This window comes from Amia ocellicauda, chromosome 12, assembly GCF_036373705.1.
Source record: "Amia ocellicauda isolate fAmiCal2 chromosome 12, fAmiCal2.hap1, whole genome shotgun sequence".
NCBI lineage: Eukaryota > Metazoa > Chordata > Actinopteri > Amiiformes > Amiidae > Amia > Amia ocellicauda.
The window spans coordinates 16,034,709-16,048,807 of NC_089861.1; the positions used below are offsets into that span (position 1 = coordinate 16,034,709).

General features: G+C 36.1%; 1 protein-coding gene across 3 annotated transcripts in view; it reads right to left on the reverse strand.

Moving 5' to 3' along the window:
• lrba (LPS-responsive vesicle trafficking, beach and anchor containing) overlaps positions 1–14,099 on the reverse strand; it is a 297,666-nt gene that overhangs the window by 206,136 nt on the left and 77,431 nt on the right. For all 3 annotated transcript variants that reach the window (XM_066718460.1, XM_066718457.1, XM_066718458.1), the window contains exons 27-29: positions 11,574–11,681; positions 8,327–8,489; positions 7,561–7,975 (exon numbers count right to left, since the gene is read on the reverse strand). In XM_066718460.1, coding sequence (XP_066574557.1) covers positions 7,561–7,975; positions 8,327–8,489; positions 11,574–11,681 — 686 coding nt within the window. The remainder of the gene's footprint in view (positions 1–7,560; positions 7,976–8,326; positions 8,490–11,573; positions 11,682–14,099) is intronic.

The following is a 14,099-nucleotide window of genomic DNA, read 5'->3' on the forward strand; positions in this document are numbered from 1 at the left end:
CAGGCTATTCAGAGGGACTTGGATAATATTCAGTTGTGGACCGACACCTGGCAGATGAAATTGAACATGTGCAAAGTAATACAATGCAGGCAATACAAATGTCCACTATGATTACACTATGCAAGGAATAGAACGAGATGAAGTAACGCATGAGAAAGACCTAGGAGTCTATGTGGACTCTTCACTTTCTCCATCTAAACAATGTGGGGAAGCAAAAAAAAAGGCAAACAGAATGCTAGGGTATATTTGTCAAAAGTGTAGAATTTAAAACAAGGGAAGTAATGTACAGACTGTACAATGCACTAGTTAGAGCTCATCTGGATACTGTGTACAGTTCTGAGCTCCACACTTGAAGAAAGATATCGCTGCTCTAGAGGCAGTTCAGAGGAGACCAACCAGACTTATTCCAGGACTGAAGGGAATGTCCTACTGAGAGACTGAGGGACCTGAACCTTTTCACCCTGGAACAGAGGAGACTATGTGGGGACTTGATTCAAGTCTTCAAAATCATGAAAGGCATCGACCACATCAAACCAGAGGAGCTTTTCCAGATCAGCAGGGACACACGCACCCGGGGACACAAATGGAAATTGGGCTTAAAGGTATTCAAGACAGAAAACAGGAGACATCACACAGAGAGTTGTCACAACCTGGAACAAACTCCACAGCTTGGGGAGCGAATGGCCTCCTCTCATTTGTAAACTTTCTTATGTTATGTGTTGATTTCTTAAAGCTCTGATGACTGAGTTTGTATATACTGAATCAAATGCTTTCTTGTAGCCAACAAAGCCTAGGCTCAGAGGAAGCTCATATTCTTTGCATCTTTCCAATACATCTCATATAACTTGTACATGATCCATCGTGTTAAATCCACTTCAGCATCAGCTTGTTCTCTTGGTTGGCTGAAGTCCAGTGTGTCTAGAAGGTGATGTGTAAATATCTTTCTGAAGAAGGCTAATGGGCCTATAGTTAGAACTATAGGTAATATAACGTTATATTACGTTACTAAAACGTTGTGGCAATGTTGTGTGTTAGCAGAGTCTTCAGCTCTTCTGTCTCCTTTTTTATGAAGGAAAAGTACAGTTGTATTATTCTATTTATCTGGATTTTGTATTTTTATTTCTGTGATACTTTGTGAAAAGTCTTGCGAGAATCTTCTGCATTTCTTCTTCAGCTTCTTTTGGAATTTTCACTGTGATACCATCATCTCCAGATGCTTTTCCATTTTTCAACTTCTATATGGCATAGCCTGTTTCATGTGGAATTATATCTGGTATTTCACTTGTGTTCATTAAGACAACGACGATTTCTGTACTGTTGGCATCACTATTAAATAGTTTTATTTAGAATTCTTCCACACGTGAAAATCGGATCTCTGTTCTTTGATGGTTTTACCATCATAATTTTTCAATGCAATGATTTGATTCCTTCTTAATTGTTTTTACATTTTTGATGTTTCCACTATTTCTGATGGTTTCTTTAATCTTCAGTAATACGTTTCCTTATGGACAGATCAAAGTAATTAACGTTTGATTTTGGGTCTTGTCTGTATTTCATCTTATTTTCTTCATAAGTTGTCTTGTTTCTTGAGAGATCTTTTTATTTCCTTGTAATGTGCATCTCTTTAAAAAATAATGTTATAAATAAATAAATACATACATTTATTATTTTGAAAAGATGCTGAGACAGGGCCTTTATGGATACCAATGTATACTCAAACTCACCTTTCTGCAATCAGAACATAGTTAAGCACATTGAGATTCTAAAACTCCATTTGACTGTTGAACATTCAATTTAATTTCAGACATGATACAGCAAGCTTGCAAAATAAAACTGAAACCCTATTTAAGGCAGTGGAAGCAATAATTGCAACATTTTCCTAGCATACAATTTTCCTTAATTGTTGCATCAATCTTCTTTCAAATCAATGAGCATTCTGCAACACTAGTTTCAATCATTACTCAAAACTTTTCACTGAAGTCTGACTCACGTTTTTCTTTTCAATTCCTTTAAGCTTTACTTAACCAACGGGTGAGTTTTGGGTCGGGAATTCTTGAAAATACTATTAGGTATATTTTCCAAAATTAAAGTGTAAAGGAGAATCTCTCAATCTTGGTGTTCAATTTTGAGGGGGAAAAGGTTGATTTAGTTTGATGTTTTAATACATTATTTTTTATGGCTGGACTGGTACTGTAAGGACTGGTACTGATATCAATATAGAGTAGATAAAGCAATGTACAGACTTTATTTTAATACATTATTTAAGATAATGTCTGAGGTTATTATCTTGTGATGCCAAATATGCAGAGTATTCATCACTTGAAGTGATTTAGAAAACTGTTAGAAAACACATTGCTGTTTTGTAACAATGTTAAACAAAATAAAAGTTTATGCCTTGAGGCATTGAGAAGGTAAAATGTAGAACACCCTAAATGTATCTAAGTGCCAAATTTTAAAAGAAAATAGCACAATTGATTCACATCTCCTGAAATGGTGATAACATTGCATAATGATCTTAATCTTAAAAAAATCTAAAATTATTATACACAGAAAACAGCAGGAGCTGAAGTAATACTGTTAAGACCACAATGACTTAACAGAAGATTTGACACATTCAAGTTGAAATCAGACAGGGGAAATAGAGCTTAAAGGAATGCTAACAACAACAGATTGATCTTTACAGTTATATAGTACATAAAAACAGCACACATTCAAATTACCCATTTTCATTTATGACCTTCTGTTTTGCAGTTGAAGTGCTAAACAACAAATGTTTAACCTATCTCATTAAGATGATATTAGAGACTGTTTTAATGAGCTTTTTTTTTTTACCCATAAAAGATGCAAGAATCCTACTAATTAGGTAAAGCTTACCGCCAAAGCACTGTGCACTCCCTGAACAGTGCTTAATTTTAATTACCCAGCATTACCCATAAGCTGAAAATGTGGTTCATTCATCTGGATATTTACTTAATTACATGATCTGCAGGGTTTGCTACAAAGAAATCAAGACATAATTCCCACAATGGTTTTAAATACTTACATTTTAAAAAAGCCCTGCTGAATGTCTGCTTTAGACTTTTAAAATGCTTTTAACCCCACTTAACAATGGAATCGCACTTTTACAATGCTCTTGGTAAGGTATATTACAATAAGCGTTAGCCCATAAAAGAGAAGCTTAAGACATCATCATTAAGTTATTGCTCTAATGCACATTCTTTACGTATACAGAAATATATTAATTGTACAATGGAACTTAATACAATAGCTTGTGTTTTTTATTTTATTTATTACTACACGACTCCTTTTTTTGTTGTTGTTTCTTTTTTTTTTTTTATCAAGCGCAAGGTTACTTAACCTACTTAAGGATATTTGCTTAATTAAAAGCATTTTAAACTGCAAGAATGTATAGTTTTTCTTTTAAATTTAAATTGACAAAAACACAATGTAGAAATATGCAAACAGTATCATGTTACCAAGAAAACTATACATTTATTATACCTAAGTGTTGAAGAAAGCAAGAAATGTGTGAGATACACACTGCAGTAGATTTCAAATACCAAGGTAATCGGAGAGATATTCAGTGGATTGGTTATCTTTCAAGTGACCATGTGTCATACTTATTGTACAAGATATAGGAGTGGGGGTGAGGGCAGGGGGCTAGTCCATCTGTTCTCTCCTTATTTCTCTAAATTATTCAATACATCATTAGCTACACTTAGCTAGATATAACAGTGGGCAAAATGCTAGTATCAATTAATCAGCCATCAAGTAATCTGTTAAATGAACTACCAATGCATCAATAGATTTGGCTTCTGGTCATTGGTCACTGAATTATTTAGAAGCTTAACCAATGCTGTTCCAAATATATCAACAGTCTGACAGTGGAAGGAACTGAATTCAGTTCTTTCCCAACACTGATCAGAAGGAAGAACTCTCTCAAAATATTATGTTATGCATAAGTGTCAAATTTTAACTACTAAGGACAGGAACCCATCCAACAATTCATAAATCTTTTTTGTCTGCTCATTAGGAAAGATTTATAAAAATGTAGAAGCAAATGTAAAAATTATACAGTTCTATAACTATGAAAAGCCCTTCACAAAATTGTTACTGTGGAAAATGTCCAACCCTGTTAACAACCTGATGGGAGGAACTCAGCCAGGTCAAGGATTTCTGGGAGCAAGAGGCTCTCACGAATCAATACATAAATAAACTTCCAGTACAAGGAGGTTTGTGGCAATGCCCTGAACAAGTAATAATAATAATTACACTTCTATAGCACTTTATCTAGTTACCCAAAGCGCTTTACATTGTTATGGGGTCCCACCTCCACCCCCACCAATGTCTAGCACCCACCTGGATGATGTGACGACAGCCACAGTGCACCAGTATGCTCACCACACATCAGCCACTCAGTGGGGAGGTGAACAGAGGGAGATTAATGACAATTATGTATTATTTTTTTTGGAGGCCTTAATAGATTAGGGACATTGTAGGAAATTAATACGTCTCTGAATACAATATTTAACTATTTTTTGGGACAATGCATGGTACACATCAGATTTGATCCTTTCTACATTTTTGTAATGCTGAAGTTGCAGGTATGGCTGTTTATGCACTGCTAGTCGCCTATCCTAACCAACACCTCCCCCACTGATTTAGTTCTTGGACTGACTTCTACTTTTGCCATCTATTGATTGTAAGATCCTCCTCCTGTAGTACAAGGTCTTACATGGACTTGGCCCTGATTACATGAATGATTTATTAACACCACATTTCATGTCCAGACACTAACCTGTTAAAAAGTCTAAAGGTGGGACTTTTCTGTCAAATCCTGAGCAATGTGATCTGTCTTTGTAAGGCCTGGTCTGCAGACATTTAGAATGATTCTCTTTCTAGACTCCCTCTCCTTTGTTTTGATTCCACTTTACTTTGATTCATTATGAGATAGCTTTTTACTTCCTTTTACCAATTATTGCACTGCTAAATCAAAGAGGGCAAGCACAAAAAGCTTTCTGAAGCCAGCTAGCAGCAATGATGCTACCAGCTAAGACAAGTGCCAAACTAATTCAGAGAATCATTTTTGTTTAAGATATCATTTACCAAACACTGCCATCATTTACACTGACAGAAACACATTGTTTTAAATAAATCCAAACTTCAAAAATAAAATGTCTCCATCAAGTTTGCAATTATGTATCTGTATGTACCTTGATATGTGTCTAACTAGTAAGGCAGACATTGGTATTGTGGAAATGCTATTGCTATTTTCAGTCATGAGCACTTCCTCAAAAACATAATATAATAATCTTTAGCTCCAGGGTTCCACCAAATGAAAAAGACTAGTGCATGGGAAACCTCTCTATCCTTTATAAGTAATTAAATAATCAAATACATAATGTTCATTCAGTTGAATTTAAAGATATCCTTTTTATATGAACATTGTTAATATCGGACCTGAGACTAATATAGTTGTTGTTGCAAAATGAAAACATTAACTATAACGAAGTTATGTGGAAATACTGCCTGTTGGTTGAGGAGAATTTCTGATAAGAAGAATTATAAATAAACTTGTCCTTAATATTAAAATGCATTATATACAAGGGTAATTGCAACTTATCCTGATATAGTATTTGATGTCTTTGCATCCCCAAATATAAAGTATAAATTAAGTTTAATTCTCAAATATTTGAAATCATTGGTCTTTAAATATAAGATTAAATCAAATAAAATGTATTTTCAAGTAATAGTTCCTTTCTGTGATGTGAATGTAATGTCCTTTCAATAAGTTATTTTCCCAAACCATATTTATCCCAGGTTGATATCTATATTTATTTATTAAATAAGTTACATTACAGTTATGTTTGAACATAAATGTCAATTTCATGCTTAAGTTTGTCAAACCCTTGTTAAAATAGAAATATTAATATTATGAAATATGAGGAAAACCTCTATCTCTATATGATCCCTAGAAACCGTGTACCATGTATCTTTGATAAATTGGTGATATTATTCCGGATACAGAAATTATGCAATTCGTGTCAATCAGGGGTATCCGTGGCAACGCAGATATCCTGTTAGGGTAGCAAATTTGATGCTCAAACCCAAACGCATATTATTTATTTATTATATGGCATCAAAAAATATGCAAACAATAACATCGTACAAGTCCAATGAAACCAACTGTAGCATCATAATTGGAAAGGAATCAGAATCAAATGGTAAATAAGCTTCATGTAGACAGTATGCATGTTAGCTGGCTGAAATAAATCAGATATAGGCTATAATGAAAAGGACTTATTTCAGAAATTGTGAGCAATTAGACCTTTCAGCATCAATATGAATTCAGCCGCACTGCAGCCCATTGATTAGGGTAAGTTATATACCTGGATATTATTATAAAAGTACATTTTATCTGTACATTTTAAGTGCAAGGACACGTATTGTCAGTGATTAGGAGAGAGAAGAGTGGCTTTACACTCTTCAGGAGCCTTTTAATACTGCTGTTTTTCAAAGTACAGCCTGCATTTCTGACCCTCAGAGGCTGTACAGGGAAAGCAAAGCGAGTCCTTTGCCTTTACACTAGACAAGAAACCAGAGCCATCAAGATAACTTGGCACCTTTTAACTTGGGCGTGTGGATCCTTCTACAGATAAGAGGCAGACTTTGGCATGGGAATGAAGTCACACACCTTCATCTTTGGATAGGGCTGCAGTGCTGGCAGACCCAGCAGGCTTCCTTTTCATAGCTGTTACTATATACTTTCCAGCAGAGACTGGCAAGCCAGGATTGATAATCCTTAGATATGAGGAGCGTTTTGATTTCTGACAAAGCATTCCTGAGATAAATACAGGATCAGAGGGATGCCTTGAAATTCCCAGAGATATTAGAGTGAGTTCCCCTTCCACAACATGAGAACTTTTAACAAGGTGCCTTTTTCTGAAAGCATGTTAGCTCACAGTGCTTTGTGTCTGCCATAGAACAATACTTTAAATGTAAACCAGACCCTGCCCATCCTATAGCACATAGTCATGTCTGCTGATACACAGTTTCCCACTAAACTCTAACTGCTGTGGTATTTCCCAAGGGAACGGAATTTATACTTCGAACTTGAGGAGAGTCTTTCAGAGGAAAAAAAAAACTCTCAATCCACAGAGGATGAGATGAAAAAGTATGCCCGTAAATAATAGTGACAAGCTGAGAAGAAATTGCTTCCTGCAGCAACCCCTACTTGGTACATTTCATCCCCAGCGGAAATGCAAAACCAAGCCACTTTTATTGAAATTTTTTGGTTGTTTATTTGTTTATTAAGTACTGTGTGCGTTTGGTTATGAAGGTCAGCATCAACTTGAACCTACAGCACAGTTCTGCGCTTTAGTCATTCTAGGAAGAATATGAAAATGAATTAAAACTTTTCATATTCATCATATAGCATAATTCAATGAACGGTTCAAAGCTATTGGAACAATAAAGTACCATACACTGTATTGACAATGATATGATTTGTTGCACAAGTGGCCCTTCAGTGACTGCACAAAAAGGCGATGAAAGGCTCACCTGTCAAAGGACTGGAACTGCACAGACTGGTCCTTGACACCATCTCCTACTGCTCCCAAGAACGCTGGAGGGATAAGGCTGGGGTCCACTATGATATCATCTGTTGGCGTGACCAGGCTGCGCAGGATGTCCTTCACATTCACATTTTTCCCCTGTGTGGCTGATATCTTGCTGTCCTGATCGGTCGTCTCCTGGTTCCTCTTTACTTCGGAGGAGAGTGTTGAAAGCACCTCACTGATAGCATCTGGCCCCGAAACACCACCCTCTGCCCTGGCTGAGGCCCCAGACTCCACCTCAGAGGCAGCAATGGATGCCTGTTCCTCTCCAATGCCAGAGTCTCTCCTTCGAGAAGAGGCACCATTTTCAAGGTCACTCACAGCCTGGGCACTGTCCACACAACCATCCTTGTTGAGTTCTGAAGTGAATGGAAATCACATTTGTACAGATTTTCAGCAAACATTCTAAAGCACTTGAAATCCCACAATTCAAAATGTACCATAGTAATTCAATAAAATTGTAGAATAAACTCTTCTGTTCATAGTCACATATTAAGGTTAAACAACACCCTATATGGTAAATGCTTTCATAAGTATAAAGATTCATTATTTGGAAATGTTGCAATCTCCTATGAAACTGAAAACAGGCCGTGGCTCTTTAATACAGTATTATATAATTGCTGTAGTCTACAAGTTTAGAATAGTTTTACTTGCCATAAAACAATCATTAATCTGCTCTGCTAATTCATTAGACAGGAGAAAACAGGTACCTGTAGATGTTGCTGCATCACTTCCATTCTTGACTGACTTATTGTGCTGAGATTGCTTTCTTTCATTCTGTGGTTCCAAAATGTCCCTGTACTTGGACACCATCAGGACTGAAATAAAGTACACTACTGCCAGAGCAAGAAACTGTGCTTGCTTGCTGTCCTCCTAGAATAAACATGGAAGTGAAACAATGAAGCCACAGTATACAATATCACATTTAAATAAAATGTGAATTAAAAAATTTGCTGTATCATTAATATTTCAAACAACTGTATGGACTGTATTTGGCTTTTATTTGCAACTTTTTGTCAAAGAAATATTCTAATTCAGGGTAAGTCCTTCCTTAGAATGAGAAAATGAGTCATTAAATTACATTTCATTCACCACATACTAAAGTTCCTTTTACACTGGAGCTACATACAGTGAGGAAAAAAAGTATTTGATCCCCTGCTGATTTTGTACGTTTGCCCACTGACAAAGAAATGATCAGTCTATAATTTTAATGGTAGGTGTATTGTAACAGTGAGAGACAGAATAACAACAAAAACATCCAGAAAAACGCATTTCAAAAAAGTTATAAATTGATTTGCATGTTAATGAGGGAAATAAGTATTTGACCCCTTCGACTTAGTACTTGGTGGCAAAACCCTTGTTGGCAATCACAGAGGTCAGACGTTTCTTGTAGTTGGCCACCAGGTTTGCACACATCTCAGGAGGGATTTTGTCCCACTCCTCTTTGCAGATCCTCTCCAAGTCATTAAGGTTTCGAGGCTGACGTTTGGCAACTCGAACCTTCAGTTCCCTCCACAGATTTTCTCTGGGATTAAGGTCTGGAGACTGGCTAGGCCACTCCAGGACCTTAATGTGCTTCTTCTTGAACCACTCCTTTGTTGCCTTGGCTGTGTGTTTTGGGTCATTGTCATGCTGGAATACCCATCCACGACCCATTTTCAATGCCCTGGCTGAGGGAAGGAGGTTCTCACCCAAGATTTGACGGTACATGGCCCCCTCCATCGTCACTTTGATGCGGTGCAGTTGTCCTGTCCCCTTAGCAGAAAAACACCCCCAAAGCATAATGTTTCCACCTCCATGTTTGACGGTGGGGATGGTGTTCTTGGGGTCATTCCTCCTCCTCCAAACACGGCGAGTTGAGATGATGCCAAAGAGCACGATTTTGGTCTCATCAGACCACAACACTTTCACCCAGTTCTCCTCTGAATCATTCAGATGTTCATTGGCAAACTTCAGACGGGCCTGTACATGTGCTTTCTTGAGCAGGGGGACCTTGCGGGCGCTGCAGGATTTCAGTCCTTCACGGCTTAGTGTGTTACCAATTGTTTTCTTGGTGACTATGGTCCCAGCTGCCTTGAGATCATTAACAAGATCCTCCCGTGTAGTTCTGGGCTGATTCCTCACCGTTCTCATGATCATTGAAAATCCACAAGGTGAGATCTTGCATGGAGCCCCAGACCGAGGGAGACTGACAGTTATTTTGTGTTTCTTCCATTTGCGAATAATCGCACCAACTGTTGTCACCTTCTCACCAAGCTGCTTGGCGATGGTCTTGTAGCCCATTCCAGCCTTGTGTAGGTCTACAATCTTGTCCCTGACATCCTTGGACAGCTCTTTGGTCTTGGCCATGGTGGAGAGTTTGGAATCTGATTGATTGATTGCTTCTGTGGACAGGTGTCTTTTATACAGGTAACGAGCTGAGATTAGGAGCACTCCCTTTAAGAGAGTGCTCCTAATCTCAGCTCGTTACCTGTATAAAAGACACCTGGGAGCCAGAAATCTTGCTGATTGATAGGGGATCAAATACTTATTTCCCTCATTAACATGCAAATCAATGTATAACTTTTTTGAAATGCGTTTTTCTGGATTTTTTTGTTGTTATTCTGTCTCTCACTGTTAAAATACACCTACCATTAAAATTATAGACTGATCATTTCTTTGTCAGTGGGCAAACGTACAAAATCAGCAGGGGATCAAATACTTTTTTCCCTCACTGTATATTTAAATATGTTTAGTCTTTTTATAATACAATATTTCCAACGGAAGCTTTCACATTAGCTGAGTCATGTAAAAATCTACATTTATCTGACCAATCAATGTATAGCGAACGATACAAAAAAAATAAAATCTACCAGGTTTTATTAAAATGAGAAAATATTTTGAGCGAAATCAGTGCCAACATCAATTCCTCTATTGTCAAAAATGCATTTTAAATAATGATTGTCCTATCTCCACTTGTTCTCTCCATGTGAAGTATGAGCAGAGCCGAGCATTTTCAGAGCTGCTGTACGGTACTACAGGGTCTACAATCACCTATAACAGTAATAGTTTAAAAAATAAGAAAATTATGTACAAATAATAACTAAAATAACGTTACTAAGAAACATAAATTACCCGACTACTGACATTTCTCTTTCTCTTTATTACCCCATGTTGCTACAGAAACTGAATTTGCAAATCTTTATTTCCAGAGAATGCCTTGCCTTAGTGTCTACCCACTCTTTGCTTTTTGGTTATTCTTTTAAAGAAAAAATGTATACAATCTTCAGTTATTTTCTTCATTACTTCTGAATTTCACAACAAGGCATCCAGATAATAAAACTAAAATATGCTTTGGACTGCATATTAAAAAAGTTTCATGGTATGATATGACACACCCAGTGTGAAAGGACTTTAGCAAAAGATTAATAAAATAATCTTTTTAATGCTTATGAGATTCCAGTTTTGAACAATTACTGAGCTATGTGAGCTATCAAAGGAAAAAAAGTATGAGTTTGATCAAAAAAAGGCTCGAAAAATAATGTAACAGTCCATTATTCTAAATACAAACTTTATATTTAAATATGTTGGAAATTATTTCCATAGAGCGCAATGTTTTTGCACATGTGTTCTGGAAAAAGCGTGATCACTTTATTGCATTTTCATAGCTGTCTTCTATTTAAACTAAAAGGATTAAGGAAAGATACAAATAATTATGAATTATAACCAGTTTAAAATTCAGGATGTAAAAGGCTTTGTGGAAATGTCATGTCATTGTTTGGCTCATATTGTCCAGGAAGTAAATGTGTTTTTAGTTTCAGTTAATCATTTTAATGAAAACGTTTTTTCTATTGAAAAAGAGAGATTTGCATTAAGTTTTTGAAAGACTTATTGCAGGGACCTATGTGCATTATAAAATTAAATGTTAAAACACTAATGCTGAATTCATTATTTCTTGCTTTGCCTTGGTTAACTCACAATGTCTCTGAAAACCACAGCTCGAAGTCGGTTTATGTCCATGTCCTGAAGCAGCCGATCAAGGTCCCTTATTGAAGAAATCCCTCCAGTTACAACATCAACTGGACTCTGGAAAAAAACCAAGGTGAAGAACATTTAAAAGCAAACTTTTAACAACTTATATTCCAACAGTGTCAATGTAAAATAGGGAGAAATTTCATGCTCACAATATAACACAAATAAAATGTTTCAGATTCTTCAAATGTCCTTTACATTTCCATGACATGTCCAAGTTGCCTTTAAAGACCTAACACTATGTAAATAAATACATTTCTTCTTTAATAATGCCAAGAATTAACCAATCAAAACAGAACCGTGAAAAGAGCATTAAACCCATTACATACTGTCTTCAATTGGTTAGTTTATTTTACATATTTTATCAATTCAAAGATATTCAAAGGAAAATGATTTAAAATACAGTGGCAAATATAGTCATACCTTTGATAAATTGTAACAAAAAGAGACTTTAACAGAAGAAATATTTTTTTCCTCAAATACATGAAAATATGTATGAAAAAGGAAATGTATAACACTGCACAGAGCAACATCATATGTTTTCAAAAAATACAATGACTTTGATGACACCAAGAATACTGTAATCTTTTACAGAGTTTTGACCACTCCTACTGGCAAATTGTATTCAGCTTCCTCTGATTTCTTAGTATTTGCTTATGAACTGTAATGTTGGGTTTAAAATACAGATGTTCTATTGGATTTCGGTTTTAAGATTGCCACAGTCATTCAAGAACATTGATCTTGCGTTCACTTAAGCATTTCTTTATAGACTTGGATGCATCCTTTGAATCATCATCATCATCATCATGCTGGAATGTCCATTTTCCTCCGAACTGCAGCTTCTTATCAGAGGGAACCAGGTTTTTGTCCAAATCTGCTGGTTCATGCTTGAATCGATTTTTCCAACAATTGCAAAGAGCGAATAAGGACCAGAAGATGTAAAACAACCCTAATCTACCTCCACATTTCACAGAGGGTATGATGTTCTCAACATGAGCTTCACCTTTTCAGTGCTAAATATAATGCCAGTCTACATAAAGCTCCATTTCGGTTTCATTTGACCATAAAGCACAGTCCAAAGTGTCACTGAGATGCAATTTGACAAGTTCTTACCGCTTCTGTTTGTGTTACACTGTCAGAAGAGGCGTTTTCCTTGTAACTCTGCCATTAAGACCAGATTTATGGAGCCAACATTGATTCGTTTTTTGAAGTATTGTATCCTAATGATGCCAGACACTCTCTTGGAGATCTCCAACCACTGCCCTTGGCTTTGGGTTTGCCTGATGATTTTTATCTCTCACAGCATGTTTTGGTAATATTTTCTTGCAACCTCGTCCTGGCAAGGTAGTGACTTTTCCAGTAGCCTTTAACTTCTTGATCATGGAAACCGGTATGTTAAGCTTTATGTAATACATTAAAAAAAAAATCACCCAACTTCTGGAGGTCAATGACAGACAGCTCTGTGACCATGATGATGAATGCTACTTATGCATTGTGCCTGTGTGTAACCTCCTTTTATATGATGCTGCTCTGCACAGTGTTGTTAGTCTATAGTATGTATGTATATATTTTAGTTGAGCAAAAACAGATTGCACACTTGCATTTCTTCTGTTAAATACTGTTTCAATTGTTCATTGGTATGAATATACATGGAGACCACTGTGAATAAATCACATTCATATTTAATACGTTTAATTAATATTTAATATTTATTTGTTTTGGTTGCATGGTAAAGCATATCACCTACTGAAATAAACTGGTGGCTTATTTATGCAGAATAAACATATTAACTTATGGCAGACACTCCTTAGATAAATGTGCAGTGTACAGATAGTTGTTATAATAAGCATCAAGCTTTTAAAAGTGTATAAATAGTGTTGATGTAGCCTACATTGATACAATATTTTCTATTTTTAAATCAAATTTAATTGATGTCTTTGATAAAAAACAAACTGTTTAAACTATGTTATTAAATAAATATGTTTTTTACTGGAAATCACCATATCAAATAAAATGTAGTGGTTATAAATAATTGCTCTCAGATTAAGAACAACAGAAACTCAGTAATGCAATAGGATCTAGGCTAATGCAATAATGCTTTGCAATATAAGAAAGCAACAAAGGATTTTTTTTTCTTGCATAGACATTCTTTGCCCTTTGTGAAAATGGTCCTAAGATGCATGTTCTCTGAACGGATAATACTTACAATTCACTAAGTGCAGCAATCCCATTAAAGCAAACTACAAAACCTAATCAATGATCGTATTCCTCTTCTGTTCACTTCTGCTGTGGAAAATGAGCTTTTCAGAGAAGAACGGCCCCCAAAGCCCTATTCTGGGTTTACCGTAACAGGCCAAAGAAGGTGGCTTAAATGATGCATGTTAACTCTCCAACAGTCCCAAAGGCTGTTTCATCTAAATACATGGCCTGGTTATGAAACAAATATGAATGTGCTTGTAAGAAAAATGGGAT